This window comes from Lipophrys pholis, assembly GCF_963383615.2.
Source record: "Lipophrys pholis genome assembly, chromosome: 8".
Classification (NCBI taxonomy): Eukaryota; Metazoa; Chordata; class Actinopteri; order Blenniiformes; family Blenniidae; genus Lipophrys; species Lipophrys pholis.
In genome coordinates this window covers 25,728,834-25,742,475 of record NC_137630.1, presented here as the reverse complement: position 1 = coordinate 25,742,475, position 13,642 = coordinate 25,728,834, and the positions used below count along the sequence as shown (strand labels likewise).

The 13,642-nt window shown below is 41.0% G+C and overlaps 1 protein-coding gene across 1 annotated transcript; it reads left to right on the top strand.

The window, feature by feature from the left end:
* The first annotated feature begins 6,192 nt into the window (after nt 1–6,192).
* Nucleotides 6,193–13,031, top strand: pm20d1.2 (peptidase M20 domain containing 1, tandem duplicate 2). Its single transcript, XM_080469313.1, has 13 exons — nt 6,193–6,498; nt 6,580–6,666; nt 8,644–8,879; nt 8,955–9,041; nt 9,119–9,252; nt 10,054–10,173; nt 10,350–10,425; nt 10,495–10,556; nt 10,654–10,732; nt 10,995–11,066; nt 11,187–11,352; nt 11,440–11,539; nt 12,209–13,031. Exons 1-13 carry the CDS (start codon nt 6,288–6,290, stop codon nt 12,336–12,338), a joined length of 1,560 nt encoding a protein of 519 aa, XP_080325439.1. The 5' UTR covers nt 6,193–6,287; the 3' UTR covers nt 12,339–13,031.
* Nucleotides 13,032–13,642: the final 611 nt, after the last annotated feature.

Sequence of the window (13,642 nt, the reverse complement as noted above, 5' to 3'; positions counted from 1 at the left end):
GGCACATCCTCCTCCTGAGCGCGCGCGCAGGCGCCCACCTCCACTGCAGCAGCTTGAAGCACTTCAGCATGACAGCTTCATTGAGAGAAAGGTGCACTGGATCCCCTCCCTCAATGTGCTACTTACTCCCACATCCATACGAGGTTTTCTCTTTCTGCAGGAGGGAGTTATGTCACATGCACAGTGTGCGCAATCATCCATGTTTACGCATTTAAAAAAGCGCACCATGAAGAGGTTGTGTCTGTTTTGTTTGTGTCGTAGGTTTTCCTCTTGAGCTTAAAGCGTGGCCCCTTGTTGCCAGGAAACAGTCATTACCTGCACTTGCTCCAGGGGCTGAAAGACCTTTAAGTGGGTAAATGTGCTGCATGAAAAAAAATGCAGTGATCTTTTGAGCCACACGTGCGTAAAATATATATATATAAATAAAATGGAAACGTGTGATTATCTAATATTAAGACATCAAGTTTAATCATGAACTTTATGCTGTGTGATATGTGTCTAAATCCCCTGCATCAACCATGCTGAGGGCGGGTTTGGTGCAGGGGAGTTTGGGCCCCCTCTTTTCTTGGAAAACCAGATGTGTGGGGCTTCACAGTGGTGCAGTGGTCAGACACCTCACTTCACATTGAGAATGTGAAGTTCAAGTCCGAGTTTAGTGGCCTGTCTGAACATGTTGTCCCTGTACACGCATGCATTTTTCCCTAGGCAATCCAGTTTACAGTCCAAATACACAAGGTTAACTCTAAAAGTGCATGTAGGTGTGTGTAGTTGTCTGAGTCTTGCTGTGTTGATGGACTGATAATCTGTCATTCGAACACAATCTCCATGGGAATTATAAGATTTTTAAAAACTTGAATATTTCTGCCAATATTTCACACAGAATGACGCATTCTATCGATCTACCCCACCTCCATAATGTGTTATTCATCTCAGGGTCTCGAGGCACTGATCCAAGACTGGCTGAAGGCAGGAAAACCTGGACAGGGTTCCACACCACTACAGGGAAGATACATTTGTAAAGCTATAACAACATTTTTTCTTTTGCTTTTTTATTTGACTATGTTTTGTTTCAATGCTCAACTGTCAGTGGTTGTCTGGTCCATTTTCAGACCTTCTCGTGCACTTCACAAACCTCAGTCCGCACTGTCAACATTTTAAAAATGAATGAATCACATATGTAAGTAACCTTTATTTCTGCTGACTATAAAGAAAGCAATGTTTACTAGATATAATCTTAATATAACACTAATGATTCATCTTTTGTGAACTGTGCTTGTTTTGTAATGTTTAAAGATTATTAGCCTTAATTCTCAAAAGAAAAAAGAAAGTGGTGCTGACCTTAAAAAAGGCACAAAGTCCACATAATGATGAACAAACACATTTCAGTGAAGAGCTGAATCACTGAGCCTCAGTAATTCTATCTGGGGAAAAAAAAAAAAGCTCTCTTGTCCTCCAGCAGAAGCAGAAGTAGCAGTCACAGGACGATGAGTCTTAAAATGATGCAGCTTTAAAGTGGGGCTTGTGTCAGTCAGGTGAAAGTCAGTGTCACCAGACTTTTGGTAAACATCCCAACTGTTTTCTTTCTTCTTTTTTTTTTTACAAGATTGCATTGGGGAAACATTCATGCAATTTGCAGTTTTTCTACTTATAATAAATGAAATCTTGTGATTTCAGGGGCTGACATCGGGATATTGTTGGCCTTAACAATACTAAAATTAAAGTCCCAGCACAATTTTCAAGCTAAGTTTCAATCGATGAACTTATAACTGAAGTTATAAAGCTTGATGATAGGTTCAACACTGTTGTGGTGATTATGTAGCATCTAAGCTACTGCCTAAGCACCTGATGGAGATGCTGTAGGACTGTCTCATGTCTGAGCTTTCATCAACACTTCCACCCTGTGTGTTTACCAACAAGGCACATTTCCTTTTTTTTTAACACTACTAAATACATGGAGCCCAGCCTGAACTTGAGAGTAAACAAATATATCAGCTGGTTGAAAGTAGATAACGATGCACTTGTAAAACGGACATTCAAATAATCTGATTATAAGTGAACCTAGCCAAAGAGAGGGTTACTTTTTCGGCTTTCAAAGGTACAAACAAAATTTTCTCTACTTCTAAATTTGTGTTGGATGAGTTTTGTTCAAGGATTACACAAACACACCCACTAGTGTCATTCATTAGGTGTGGATGAAATCTGAAGCAATGTTGTTCCAATGGATCACCGTTTGACCACCACAGATTCATGCATTCTTTCTGCACATCACAAACCACAATTGCATTAACAACTCAAAATATCTACTTTGAAAGATCTGTGACTGTATTGCACTACTCTCTGTGACATCGTTTTCTATTTGCACTGTGAGAAAATAAAGGCTTTCAAAAAGGTTGATCATGGATGTGAGAGCAAATAGAAATCAATCAGATGTTTTAGGTCTCTCTGAGTTGCAACACACCTGGCTGCAATGAGAACACCCCCGTGGTATAAAGCCACGCTTACATGTACCTGCGTTTTAAAAAAACCCTGATATTTCCCCCTTTACAGTTCCAAAATAATCTTCATTGGCACGAACTTGCATGTACACCTGACCAGTGGACCTTTCTCAGCCTTTCCCTGAAAGTGTACTTTCGCCCAATTATTGTATTTATATTTGATATGTCCCATACAGCTGTGAGCCTCATGAGTCTGCTCAGATTAAAATCTCTCCCATATTTCTACATCTCTTGTCTCTCTTTACATTATACACTTTTTACATTTTATAAATAAATAAATATGTTAACTTCCCTTTTACTGACACACGTAGCAGTGGACTGTGGGCCGACACTATGAACCCCCCCCCCCCCAAAAAAGATTGTTTCGGTGGAAGAATTATTTCAAGGCAACTCAGTAAAAAACAACAACTGTGATGTGTGTGTATGCACGTGCATGTGATTGAATAAGTTATAATGAATTGAATATACTCACAGCACACAAAATCCTAAATATGAAGACATGCCTGTGTTATTAGTGTGTACTTAAGGGCTGTCTCTCTCTCTCTCTCGCTTTAATTTATTTTTGGTTGCTCTCTCCCTCTTTCTGTTTCTAAATGTAAACATTTATTAAGATGCCATATCATATGTCAGGCTTTGTAAAAAAAATAAAAGTATAATACAAAGTATCTCAGCATTAACGATCATACTTTTATGTGTGAAAATTCGGGGAGTGGTGATTATTACTGGCGGACTAGGCCTCCCTCAGTAGAAATAAATGAACTGGGGGCACAATGTGCCCCATCCAAGATGGTGTCGCGCTGCGACGTCAGCTCCAGTCGGAAGCGCGAGTCGATAGACATGCGCCACAGCGCCACTGACGGTGTGAGGCGGTAGTACATGATCGCGCTACGCAAGCGCGACCATACGCGCAAGAATTGAACCCCGCCAGTGCGCTATCCAAAATGACGGCTTTATGGGAGCCGACATACGTGTAGCAGCGCGACGCCATCTTGGATAGGGCACCCTGCTCCTCAAGTTCATTTATTTCTACTGAGGAAGGTGTAGTCCAATTATAACAATCATCTCTCGCCGAATTGTGTGTGTGTGTGTGTTAGTGTGTGTGTGTGTGTGTGTGTGTGTGTGTGTGTGTGTGTGTGTGTGTGTGTGTCGGCGAAAGGGGTTGTGTATAGTAAGTTATGATATCCACCTGTCTATCTATCTATCTATAACATGTAAAAAGTCTATCTGTGAGTATGTCTAAAAAGAGTTGCACAAAGCAAGCAAGAGATTTTAATATAAGCGGCTTCATGATGCTGACAGCTTTATGCAACATATCAAATACTCACATCATCAGACTGAGGTTCACTTTCAGAGAAAGGCTGAGAAAAGGTCCACTGGTCGGCTCACTTGTCAACAAAACAAAGACGAAGTTGCTCATTCTATGTTAACTTCCGTTGACTCTGGCGCCATCCGAGAGCGAGATGCCCCATCCAATATGGCGGCGACGCTGCATCACCTTTTCTTAAGCAAATCTAATTGAAATTATCATTTTCAGGGAAGAGAAATACAACTTGAAATAATTTATAAAAGAGGAAAAAGAAGGCTTATGAACTCTCCATTTACTGCAATGTATATGATATTTACTTTAATTAATAAAGGATTTCCTGTTGGATATGATCACTCTGTTGTTCCATAAAGTTGACCCATGAGGGAAAAAGTTGTGGGAAAATATAAATTTCCAGAATTGTAGAATATGTCTAAGAAAATTTGACAATTTGATGGGAACTTTGTTTACCTCATAGCCACATTTTAGTAGAAATTCTAAGGCGCCACGGTTGTTCAATATGGACCTTGGGACATGAATCCACATAGAATCTGATTGCGACAGACAGGCTTTTATCCAGTTAACCTTGCAGGTACCAACCAGTGATTTAAAGTCCAAAGCTTTAACACCACCCATATCATAATCTTTAACAAGTTGTGACCTTTTATTGTAATAAGTTTTATTTCTTCATAACAACTGAAATATAATGGAATTGGCTTTGTCGATATTGTGAGAAGAGACATTTTTGGAGTGGCAAGGGTAGATAACCCTACCAAAAATTGTAGAATCTCTGTTTAGCCAGCGACTGAGGGATTTTTTTCGTATCAGTTTTACGATTAGATATATTCACATCCTCTCTTCGAATATGGGTTTTTGATAACGTTATCCCTAAGAATTTCACTTCAGATTCAACTTTTATTGAGAAAATGGCAGAGTCAGTACTCGAATGGATGGGAAGTAGTTTGCACTTTTTGATATCAAATGAAAGTCCTGAAGCATTTGGGAAATATGAAATCTAGTCAAGGGATTTCTCAACCATTGATTTGTTACTTAAAAATAACAGACGTATCGTCAGCAAATTGATTTATTTAAAATCTTTTGTTCAAAATTGTAATGTTTACTAAATCTGAGGAGTTTTTATAAAGAAGAGTCAACAGACGAGTTGCCGATATGAAAAGCTTGGGAGATTCGAGGGACCCTTTTCGAATGCCTCATGGGACCTTGAATTCTGTTTGTGGCATTATATAGCATGATCCAAGTTTGTCATCCATTTGTTTTTTTGAAGTCAACATCTATGAGATGTCTCAAGTCGGTCATTTGATCAAAAAACAAGGAATTGTCCTCCTTAGAGAATTAAGATTTGTACAGATTGCCATAAAAAAAAACCCTATATGTTCATTCATAGATAAGAGTACTCTATGATGTAATTTGTTAATTTCACTAATCGTTTTCAGCTGTTTTTGCTTTTTTAGTTTAATTATTTACTTATTTTAATTGCAGACGCTTTACTTTTGAATTTAAACCATTCCCATCCACTAGAGGGCGACATTTCCATTTCTGAAATTTATTTGATCAAACCTGTGACTGACTTAAAGTAGTCGGAGTTTTCCAAAAGGGTATTATTGCATTTCCACACCGAGTTCAATGTAAGATTTAGTATTACTAAGTTGAAGAGACAAAGTGACAACACAGTGGTCCTTAGTAGGTTTTCATTAAGTAATTGAGCTGTTAACATGAATAATTGGCCGGAGATCGGACATCCCTGCCTTATCCCACATCTGACTTTGAATCTCGGGGTGAAAATTGAATTCATGGAAATCGAGCAATAAATTTCATCATAGAACATTTTTTATTACATTGCACAAATTCTCACCAAAGCCCATAAACTCAAGTGTCTGTAGTAAAAAAAAGTGTGTTCAACAGTGTCAAAGGCTTTGTAAAAGTCAAGAAAAAAAAATAAAACTCTTAAAATCATCAAATTTTTGATAGTCAATTAAATCGAGTATGGGCCTGATATGATGAACACTCCTACCTTTGATGCATCAACCGTATCTTTTAGTTCTGTGTTTAAACGGTCAGAAAATACACGAGCCAGTATTTTGTAATCATTACAGAATAATGTAATAAGTGTCCAGCTGTCCAACAGAAGAAGGTCTCTATTTGGGAATTAAAGTGATAATACCATGTCTCATTGTGGGTGACACAGTCCCATTGGAAATACAATCTAAAATTGCTTTATACAACAACTGTCTAATGTCTTTCCAAAAAGAACTTATTAAAATCAGTGGTTAGTCCCTCCAGGTCAGGTGATTTACCTGGAGTCATTTTAAGTATGGCATGGTGAAGCTGCAGCCCCTCGACATTGAAGGGCCGGTGTAGGTACACCGGAGCTGGTTTCTTTGAGGCCAGCAGAGGGCGCTCACCTCAGGCAGCAGTAATAAACCCTCGTGCGGCACACAGTCAGACTGATCCTGTGACTGCTCGCAGAGATGGACTCAAAGATCCGACTGGGTCGGGTTTTGAGGGTTGTAGCGGGGAGTTTGGGCCTTGCCGCCCTGCTGTTGTTCTCCGCGGCCTCCATCAGGACTCTCTCTCTGGATGTTAATGTCGGACTCCAGCTGGCTCGCTGGGAAAAGACGAGTAACATCTCTCTTGTCATCGAGCAGCGCCAGAGAGAGCAGCTCCTGGCCCATTTCAAAGGTGATTGAAAGCGGCTGGAGTGGACATGGGGTCACCCGAGCTGCCGGGACTGACGCGGTGTCTCTTCTTCATTCATTCCAGAGGCGATCCGGATCCCGACCGTGTCTTTTTCAGAGACTGAAATCAACCAAACGGCGCTGCTTGAGTTCAACCAGTTCCTCCGGAAAGGTACACACACACACACACACACACACACACACACACACACACACACACACACACACACACACACACACACACACACACACACACACACACACACACACACACACACACACCCCGAGCTTGTACTTTCTATCCTTTTGCTGTGTGTACAGTGTTTCTCTTTGCTGCACGCGACTTCCTGTGACTGTTAGTTGACCTTTGACCGCAGCAAAAGTGTTGATAAGAGCCTTGTACACAATGACCTACTAAACAGTTCTAACATGAACTCTGTCACATCTACCCTGTGTGTGTGTGTGTGTGTGTGTGTGTGTGTGTGTGTGTGTGTGTGTGTGTGTGTGTGTGTGTGTGTGTGTGTGTGTGTGTGTGTGTGTGTGTGTGTGTGTGTGTGTGTGTGTGTGTGTGTGTGTGTGTGTGTGAAAAACGCCTCGTTTTTTTGCGTTTTCATTTCGTGAAAGTTTCACGTTTACAAGGAAACGGTGTCCACGTGCAAGGAAATGGGAGAAACGCCGTATATGATCTAGTTTTTATGTGGGGCCATGAGTTGGCGCTGTTGTTTGCGTTTTGTAAAGAAACCATACGGGCAAGTGTGCAGAGAACAAAATGCTCTAAACATTGACGATGGCCAGTAAAAGGTATGAACGGGTAACAAGGTTGGAAAGCTATTCAACGATATAACTACCCAGGAGAATATCGACTCGGAGTGATGCTGCTCTTTTGGCTGCCATTGCTGTTGTTGACCCATCTCTTTGCGCATGTGAAAAACAGTTTACTGTGGCCTTGGTTCACAGGCTCAGTAGCAGCCGTTTCCGGTCTTGCAGCTTTGCTGTGTGGAGTTTGCACGTCCCAACCTGTGCATGCGGTAAAATAATGAAGTACAAGCCGCGAGAGGTGGACCTTGTTTATGGATTTTTTTGTAAAAATCCCTTAAGCCTGAGGCGCTTGTGACAAATGTTGAATCCATCCAATCATCCATCCACCCAATATCTATAGAACTTTATCCATTTAAGCGCTGCTGACGCCTTCATCACCTCCTATACTCGCATACACATTTACACCTACAGGCACGTTAGAGTCGCCAGTAAAGCTGAAACTCGTGTGTTTGGACTGTGGGAGAAAACTTGTGCAAACTGCACACAGGAAAGCCGGGGACTTGAAGCGGGAATATAATAATAAGCTCGCCGTGACATCAGAGTTCAAACCAGTACAATCGCCAGACATGTTGTTTTGTTCATCCCCGTGAAGTGAATGATTTCCTCCTCACCAGCTCTTGTGTGGGACGGGTCTTAACGCAGCCTCTGACGTCTTTCTGGACGACTTTCTTTATTTGACTTAAGGGCAATTTAACAACTTGATCAATCTTTTTTTTTTTTTTTTGTCAGTCGTATCTAATGTCACAGGTGGGAAAAAAAATAAAAAAGCTGTAGATCTGATACTACAAAAAGTAAACTAACTTGCATGTGTATTTCACCGTCAATATCAGGCTGTCAACATACATACACAGGAAGGCCTCCATGTAAGATTACATTTTGTAAGTGAACGGTCCAAAGTTCACCTGATTTTCTGCAGCTCAGTAAAGTTAAGCCTGCGTTGTGATCCGGCAGGACTGGGAGGGACTCACGGGGGCATTTCCGCTTCAGAAGAATTCAGCATACTGTCATAAAATGTGTCTGGTATTTTGAACTGACGGTGCGGGAGGCAAGATCTCAAACGCTGCAGCTGGTATGAATTCCAACTTTGTGAGGTGCAAAAAAAAAAGAAAAAAAAAAGTACTTATTTATTTCAAAAGGAGAAACATTTGAACATTTCTTGGCTGTTCACAGAGGCTATATGTGGCCTCTGTACTAAATTGAGACTCTGGGTCATTCAGGGGTGGTGTGCTGTAGGATTTACTTTTCAGTTGCCTTTTGATATTCTGCAACTCCTCTTTTTTTTCACGCAGCTTCCGACCCCCGTCTTCATCACTCTTTCCTTTTTGAACAGCCTTCCCCACGATTTTCTCCTCAAACCTCGTTCATCATGAGTTGGTGGCCGACTACAGCCACCTGTTCTGGGTGCCGGGATCGCTGCCCGACCTGGAGCCATACCTCCTGCTGGCCCACATTGATGTAGTACCTGCCACCGAGTCGGATGGCTGGGAGGCGCCGCCGTTTTCTGCCAAGGAGATCGATGGCTTCATCTATGGTCGAGGGACCTTCGACGATAAGTGCGCTCTAATGGTGAGGGATGAAAAATGACTGTCGAGAATACTTGTTCTGCTTCTCGCCATATACAAGACGCTCCGCCTCTTGCAGGGAATACTGCAGGCGCTGGAGTACCTTCTGATGAAGGGCTACGCTCCACGCAGGGGATTTTACATCGGCTTAGGTCACGATGAAGAGGTGTGTCAGAATTCAACAATGACTGAGCTTATTATCAGGTAGTGAAGTCTGAAGCCCGTCAACGTTTCCTTCTGAAGGTCAGTGGGAACCAGGGGGCAGTCAACATCGTGCGTATCCTGGAGCAACGTGGCGTCCGCCTGCTGTTCGTCCTGGATGAGGGTCTAGCTGTACTAGATGGAATCATCGATGGGCTTGAAGGACCTGCTGCTCTGTGAGAACCACCACGACTCCTAACACCCAAACAGGAGGGTTTCTAGCTGCTTTTTCTTTCTTTTTTTGAGGGAAAAAAAAAATGACCTGAATCTCTGGATCTTATTTGATCATGCTGGTGTTTTTTTTTTTTTTAAGGTGGCAGCTTGTACATGTTTCAGATCTTTAAGTCTGACCACAGCAATATTGGGAATTTCTTTCTCATTAATCCAATTTATAATGACTGTGATGCAGACTTTTGTCATTTTAGTGATGACAGCTTTTACCCAGCTGAAGTAACCCAGTTCAAGCTACTTTATCATCACCGGAACATTTCACTCTCTGGATTGAATGATACAGATGAGGAAGTTGGATTACTGGAGTGAAGTTTGTATTGAAGGAGAGCTGGAAATGTTTCATGTTTCCTGGCTGTGGCATTCTCTCAAGAAATTGGTCTTTGTTTGGGCGTCAGAATTTGTAAAACTGCTTTCTCTGGCTGTTTTAAATACTCCAAAATACAGGTTGTTTTTGTGAAAAGTGACATTAATGGACAACTGATCATAAGCCATACCTGCCTCTGCTGTATTTAAAAATGTTTTGCTCAAAGGATCATTTGATTTAAATCTTTTTTTCATATGTTGTGAGTTGGAATCAAGATTATTATTTTTTTTGTGCTTGAGTTTCTATTTTGTCATTCATTTTTGACTGGTTGCTTAGTAACCAAGTGAGGATTTATCTCTGCTCCATCCAGACTTCAAAGGACAAGCGGTGGTGAAATGGTAGGTGACGGATGGCTGTTTGAATGTCTTTATCTGCTTCACAGAATTGGGATCAGTGAAAAGGGGCAGGCCACAGTAAAACTGAGTGTGACGACGGTTCCTAGTCACTCCTCGATGCCACCCAGGGAGTCCAGCATCGGCATCCTGGCTTCAGCAGTGAAAAGGTTGCAAATGAACGTTTTTACACCACAAGAATTCTTTTAGTTTGCTTTTTTTTTTTTTCTCTCCATGGGATGAATTCCTCTCGGTTTATGTGATTCTGTTACGGCCTTTTGTTTTATTGCTTTCGGTGTTTTTACCGGGAAATGTTCCAAAAATTCCAAATCTGTTGTTTCTTCAGATTAGAGGAAAACCCCATGCCGAGGTTGTTTGGTTTGGGACCTGAAAGAGCAATGTTTGAGCATCTGGCTCACAAGGTGAGCAACGACAAGTACATACTCTGTGGGTTGCACGCTGTTCTCTACACATTGTCCTTTTGACTTCAGTTCAAGTTACCGATGAAGTTCATAATGTCCAATCTGTGGCTCTTCTCCCCGCTTATTGCCAGGTAATCAAAAGCCAAAAACTCAAACGGCAATTTTTCATCTCACGGTGTCCAGGGGGGGCGGGAACAGACCATACAGTCTTTTTTTTTTATGTTGCAGGGTACTTGAAAGAAAACAAGAAAGTAATGCTTTTGTGAGGACAACCACAGCGGTCACCATGTTCAATGCAGGAGTTAAGGTACTGTATTTAATTTTAGATCAGCAGCCATTCATGAAATCATCATCATCGTGACACACAAGTTGCCAAAGACTGAACGGTAATGAATGTGTTCGCATGCACTGTGCATATCAACACACTGGCCAATTGGATGAAGGCCCACCGCCCTAAATTGTTCATAAGAGATCATATCACACTTAATTCTAACATAATTTCAAACCTGGTGAAACCTTAAGCATGTTCCTTTTTCTCTTACAAATGGAATCGTCCCTGCATTTTGAAGGTGAACGTCATCCCGCCACATGCAGAAGCTTTCGTAAATCTACGGATTCACTCGGCACAATCATTACAAGAGGTAAAATGAGATATTTTATTTTATTTTATTTTTTTTGAACTACTTAAAATGTAAAATCCCAGGTTCGTGGCACTGAGCTCTCACAGTTCGGTTAGGTAATATTTGTGCTTCGTCATCGAGGTCCTGGACCTCATTCAGGCTACAGTCGGTGACGAGCGGGTCAAGATGGAGCTGGTCGATGGGTTTGATCCCCTGCCAGTCAGCTCTGCTGATGAGAAGGCCTTTGGCTTCCAAGTCATCAAGAAAACCTTGTTGGACATGTTTCCGTCGGTCACAGTAGCTCCAGGTAGAGTTCAAACGGATGTTCCTCGTTGAAAGAGTTCTTGGGTTCAAAGTGTTTGATTAAGCGACTGTGTTGTGTTTGGATGTGCAGGGATCTGTGTGGGGAACACAGACAGTCGACACTTCCGAAACCTCACCAGTGATATCTATCGCTTTTCGCCTCTCTGGTTTAAACGCGGTGATCCTCCGAGGTAAGATTTTTTTCGCTTTTAACAAGGCCTTCTGGGATCATGTTGAATAACAAAGGCCAGGGACTGGCTCGCTCATTAGGAAAAATTGGCACGTGCTGATTGCGCTGTGGCCTACAGGGGGCGCCACAAACTCGGTAATAATTTACCTTGAATATTCTGGCACAGAGCGTGCTATAAATCTATTACTTAGCCTTGTGAAGAATTCAGACCTCTGATTTATTGACCTGAACATGAACGCATCACACGGCACAGACGGGAGCAGCTTGCTGCTCTGAGCAGGTCAACAACGAAGGAGAATGAAACAATAACAGAAATACACAACCAACCAAATTAAAGACAAATTCCTAGGAAATAATGTCCCATAATCATTTGCGCTGCATAATAACAAGTAAGTTTGGGGGGTCTTTACTGCTATAGATCATTCGTAAAGATTAAGTCTCTTCAGTATGTGTCTACATTGACCTACTCTTATTATTTGTTTTATTTACTTCTGGCTGGCTATAATGTTTTTCCTGCTTTTGATAATCAATCAAATGCTCGTCCCGTTTTCATGTTAACTGGTAAATGTTGCTTAGTATACATCGTTGTTGAAGTTTTTCAAGAAATCATTTTCATGTTGATGTGTTTGTGGTTTTTTTTAAGCATGTAAATTGGGTTTTTCCTTCTTAGGATCCATGGCATCAATGAAAGGATTTCCAAAAAGAACTACGAAGACTGTGTACAGTTTTTCTTCAGTCTGATTCAGAACTTTGACATTCAGAAGCTTCCCGACTCGCACAGCTCGGTTCATGAACTCTGAGAAAGTGACGGGATTTGTAGGAAAAAGCAAACGATCCACCCGAAGTTCCCCCGAGGTGTTCGGCACCACTCGGTTCTGTGACGCACTGGTTTCTAAAGTGTGTGGCGCCAGGCGCTTTGAGAAGAAATCATGACGAAAACGGATAACTTATAAGTATAAAACCGCTAATTATTAAGAGACATTTTCAGACCATGAGTCATTCTTAGTGGAGAAGTATTCCAACGCATTGTTACTGATTGAAATTGATATTAAATATCTGCATTAAAAGCTCTGATTCTCAGTCTCATAAAACTGAAATTCTTTTTAGTGCGAGGAGATGCAGTGTTGACCTGCGATTGTGGATTTACTTAAAAGCACCTTATCGTACAGAAATAAAGTCCTATGACCTGTATTAATTTTCTAATATATGTTGCTATTATAAACAGAAATAAACACAGTTTTTCATTCTGAAATACCTTCTTTACTGGTTTTTACAGTTTGAATAAACATGTGCCCAAAACATATTTTTACTGTTCATTACAAATGAAACAGAAAGATGCTGCTCTTTGTGCAAATGCTGTATTTTTCAAATTTTTTAAATAATTTAGTTTCTCTGTCCTGAATCAGGTCAAGAAGTTGGGTTATTGTGAAATGTTCTTGCACTGACAAATGAGTTACACTGATTTAATAAAAGCTCGACTCGCACTTCTTTTTATGCTCTTCTTTTTTTTTGTCTTCTTCACCATGCCAGAATATGTTTTCAGTGTTCAGCAGGTGGGTGTAATGTTCACTCATGTGAGGACATCGACATTGCTTTGCTTAAAAATTTGATTTATACGATTTGTCTGCTCTCGTTCCCAAGATTTGGCTGAACAAGAGCATTAAGGTAAATTTGACAGAAAAGATGTGTTCATGCTATGAAGCTATTTTATGAGCCTCACAATGCAACCTGCAAACTCCAGACGGTAAAGATCCGCCAACTCCCACTGGAACCGTATTGATTTGATTCATTCATTCATTAACTTTGAATTATTTGCAGTCCACATTGGGGGGAAAAAAGAGGTGCGTAGAAAGTGCTGTGTCTAAATCCCTCAGAGGCAACAACATATGTGCAGTTAAAAAAACTAAAATTCAAAATGATCTTCTAGTAGTCCAGATAACCTGACCCCAGACTGAGGACACGAGGATGGACAAAAACCATCAATCCAGATGTTACACACTTGAATACATGAGATGACATCTTGATTTATGTTTGCTGACTGACACCTTTATTATATGATACAATTAATCAACACCCACAAACCAACATCAGTTTTTTTTTTGTT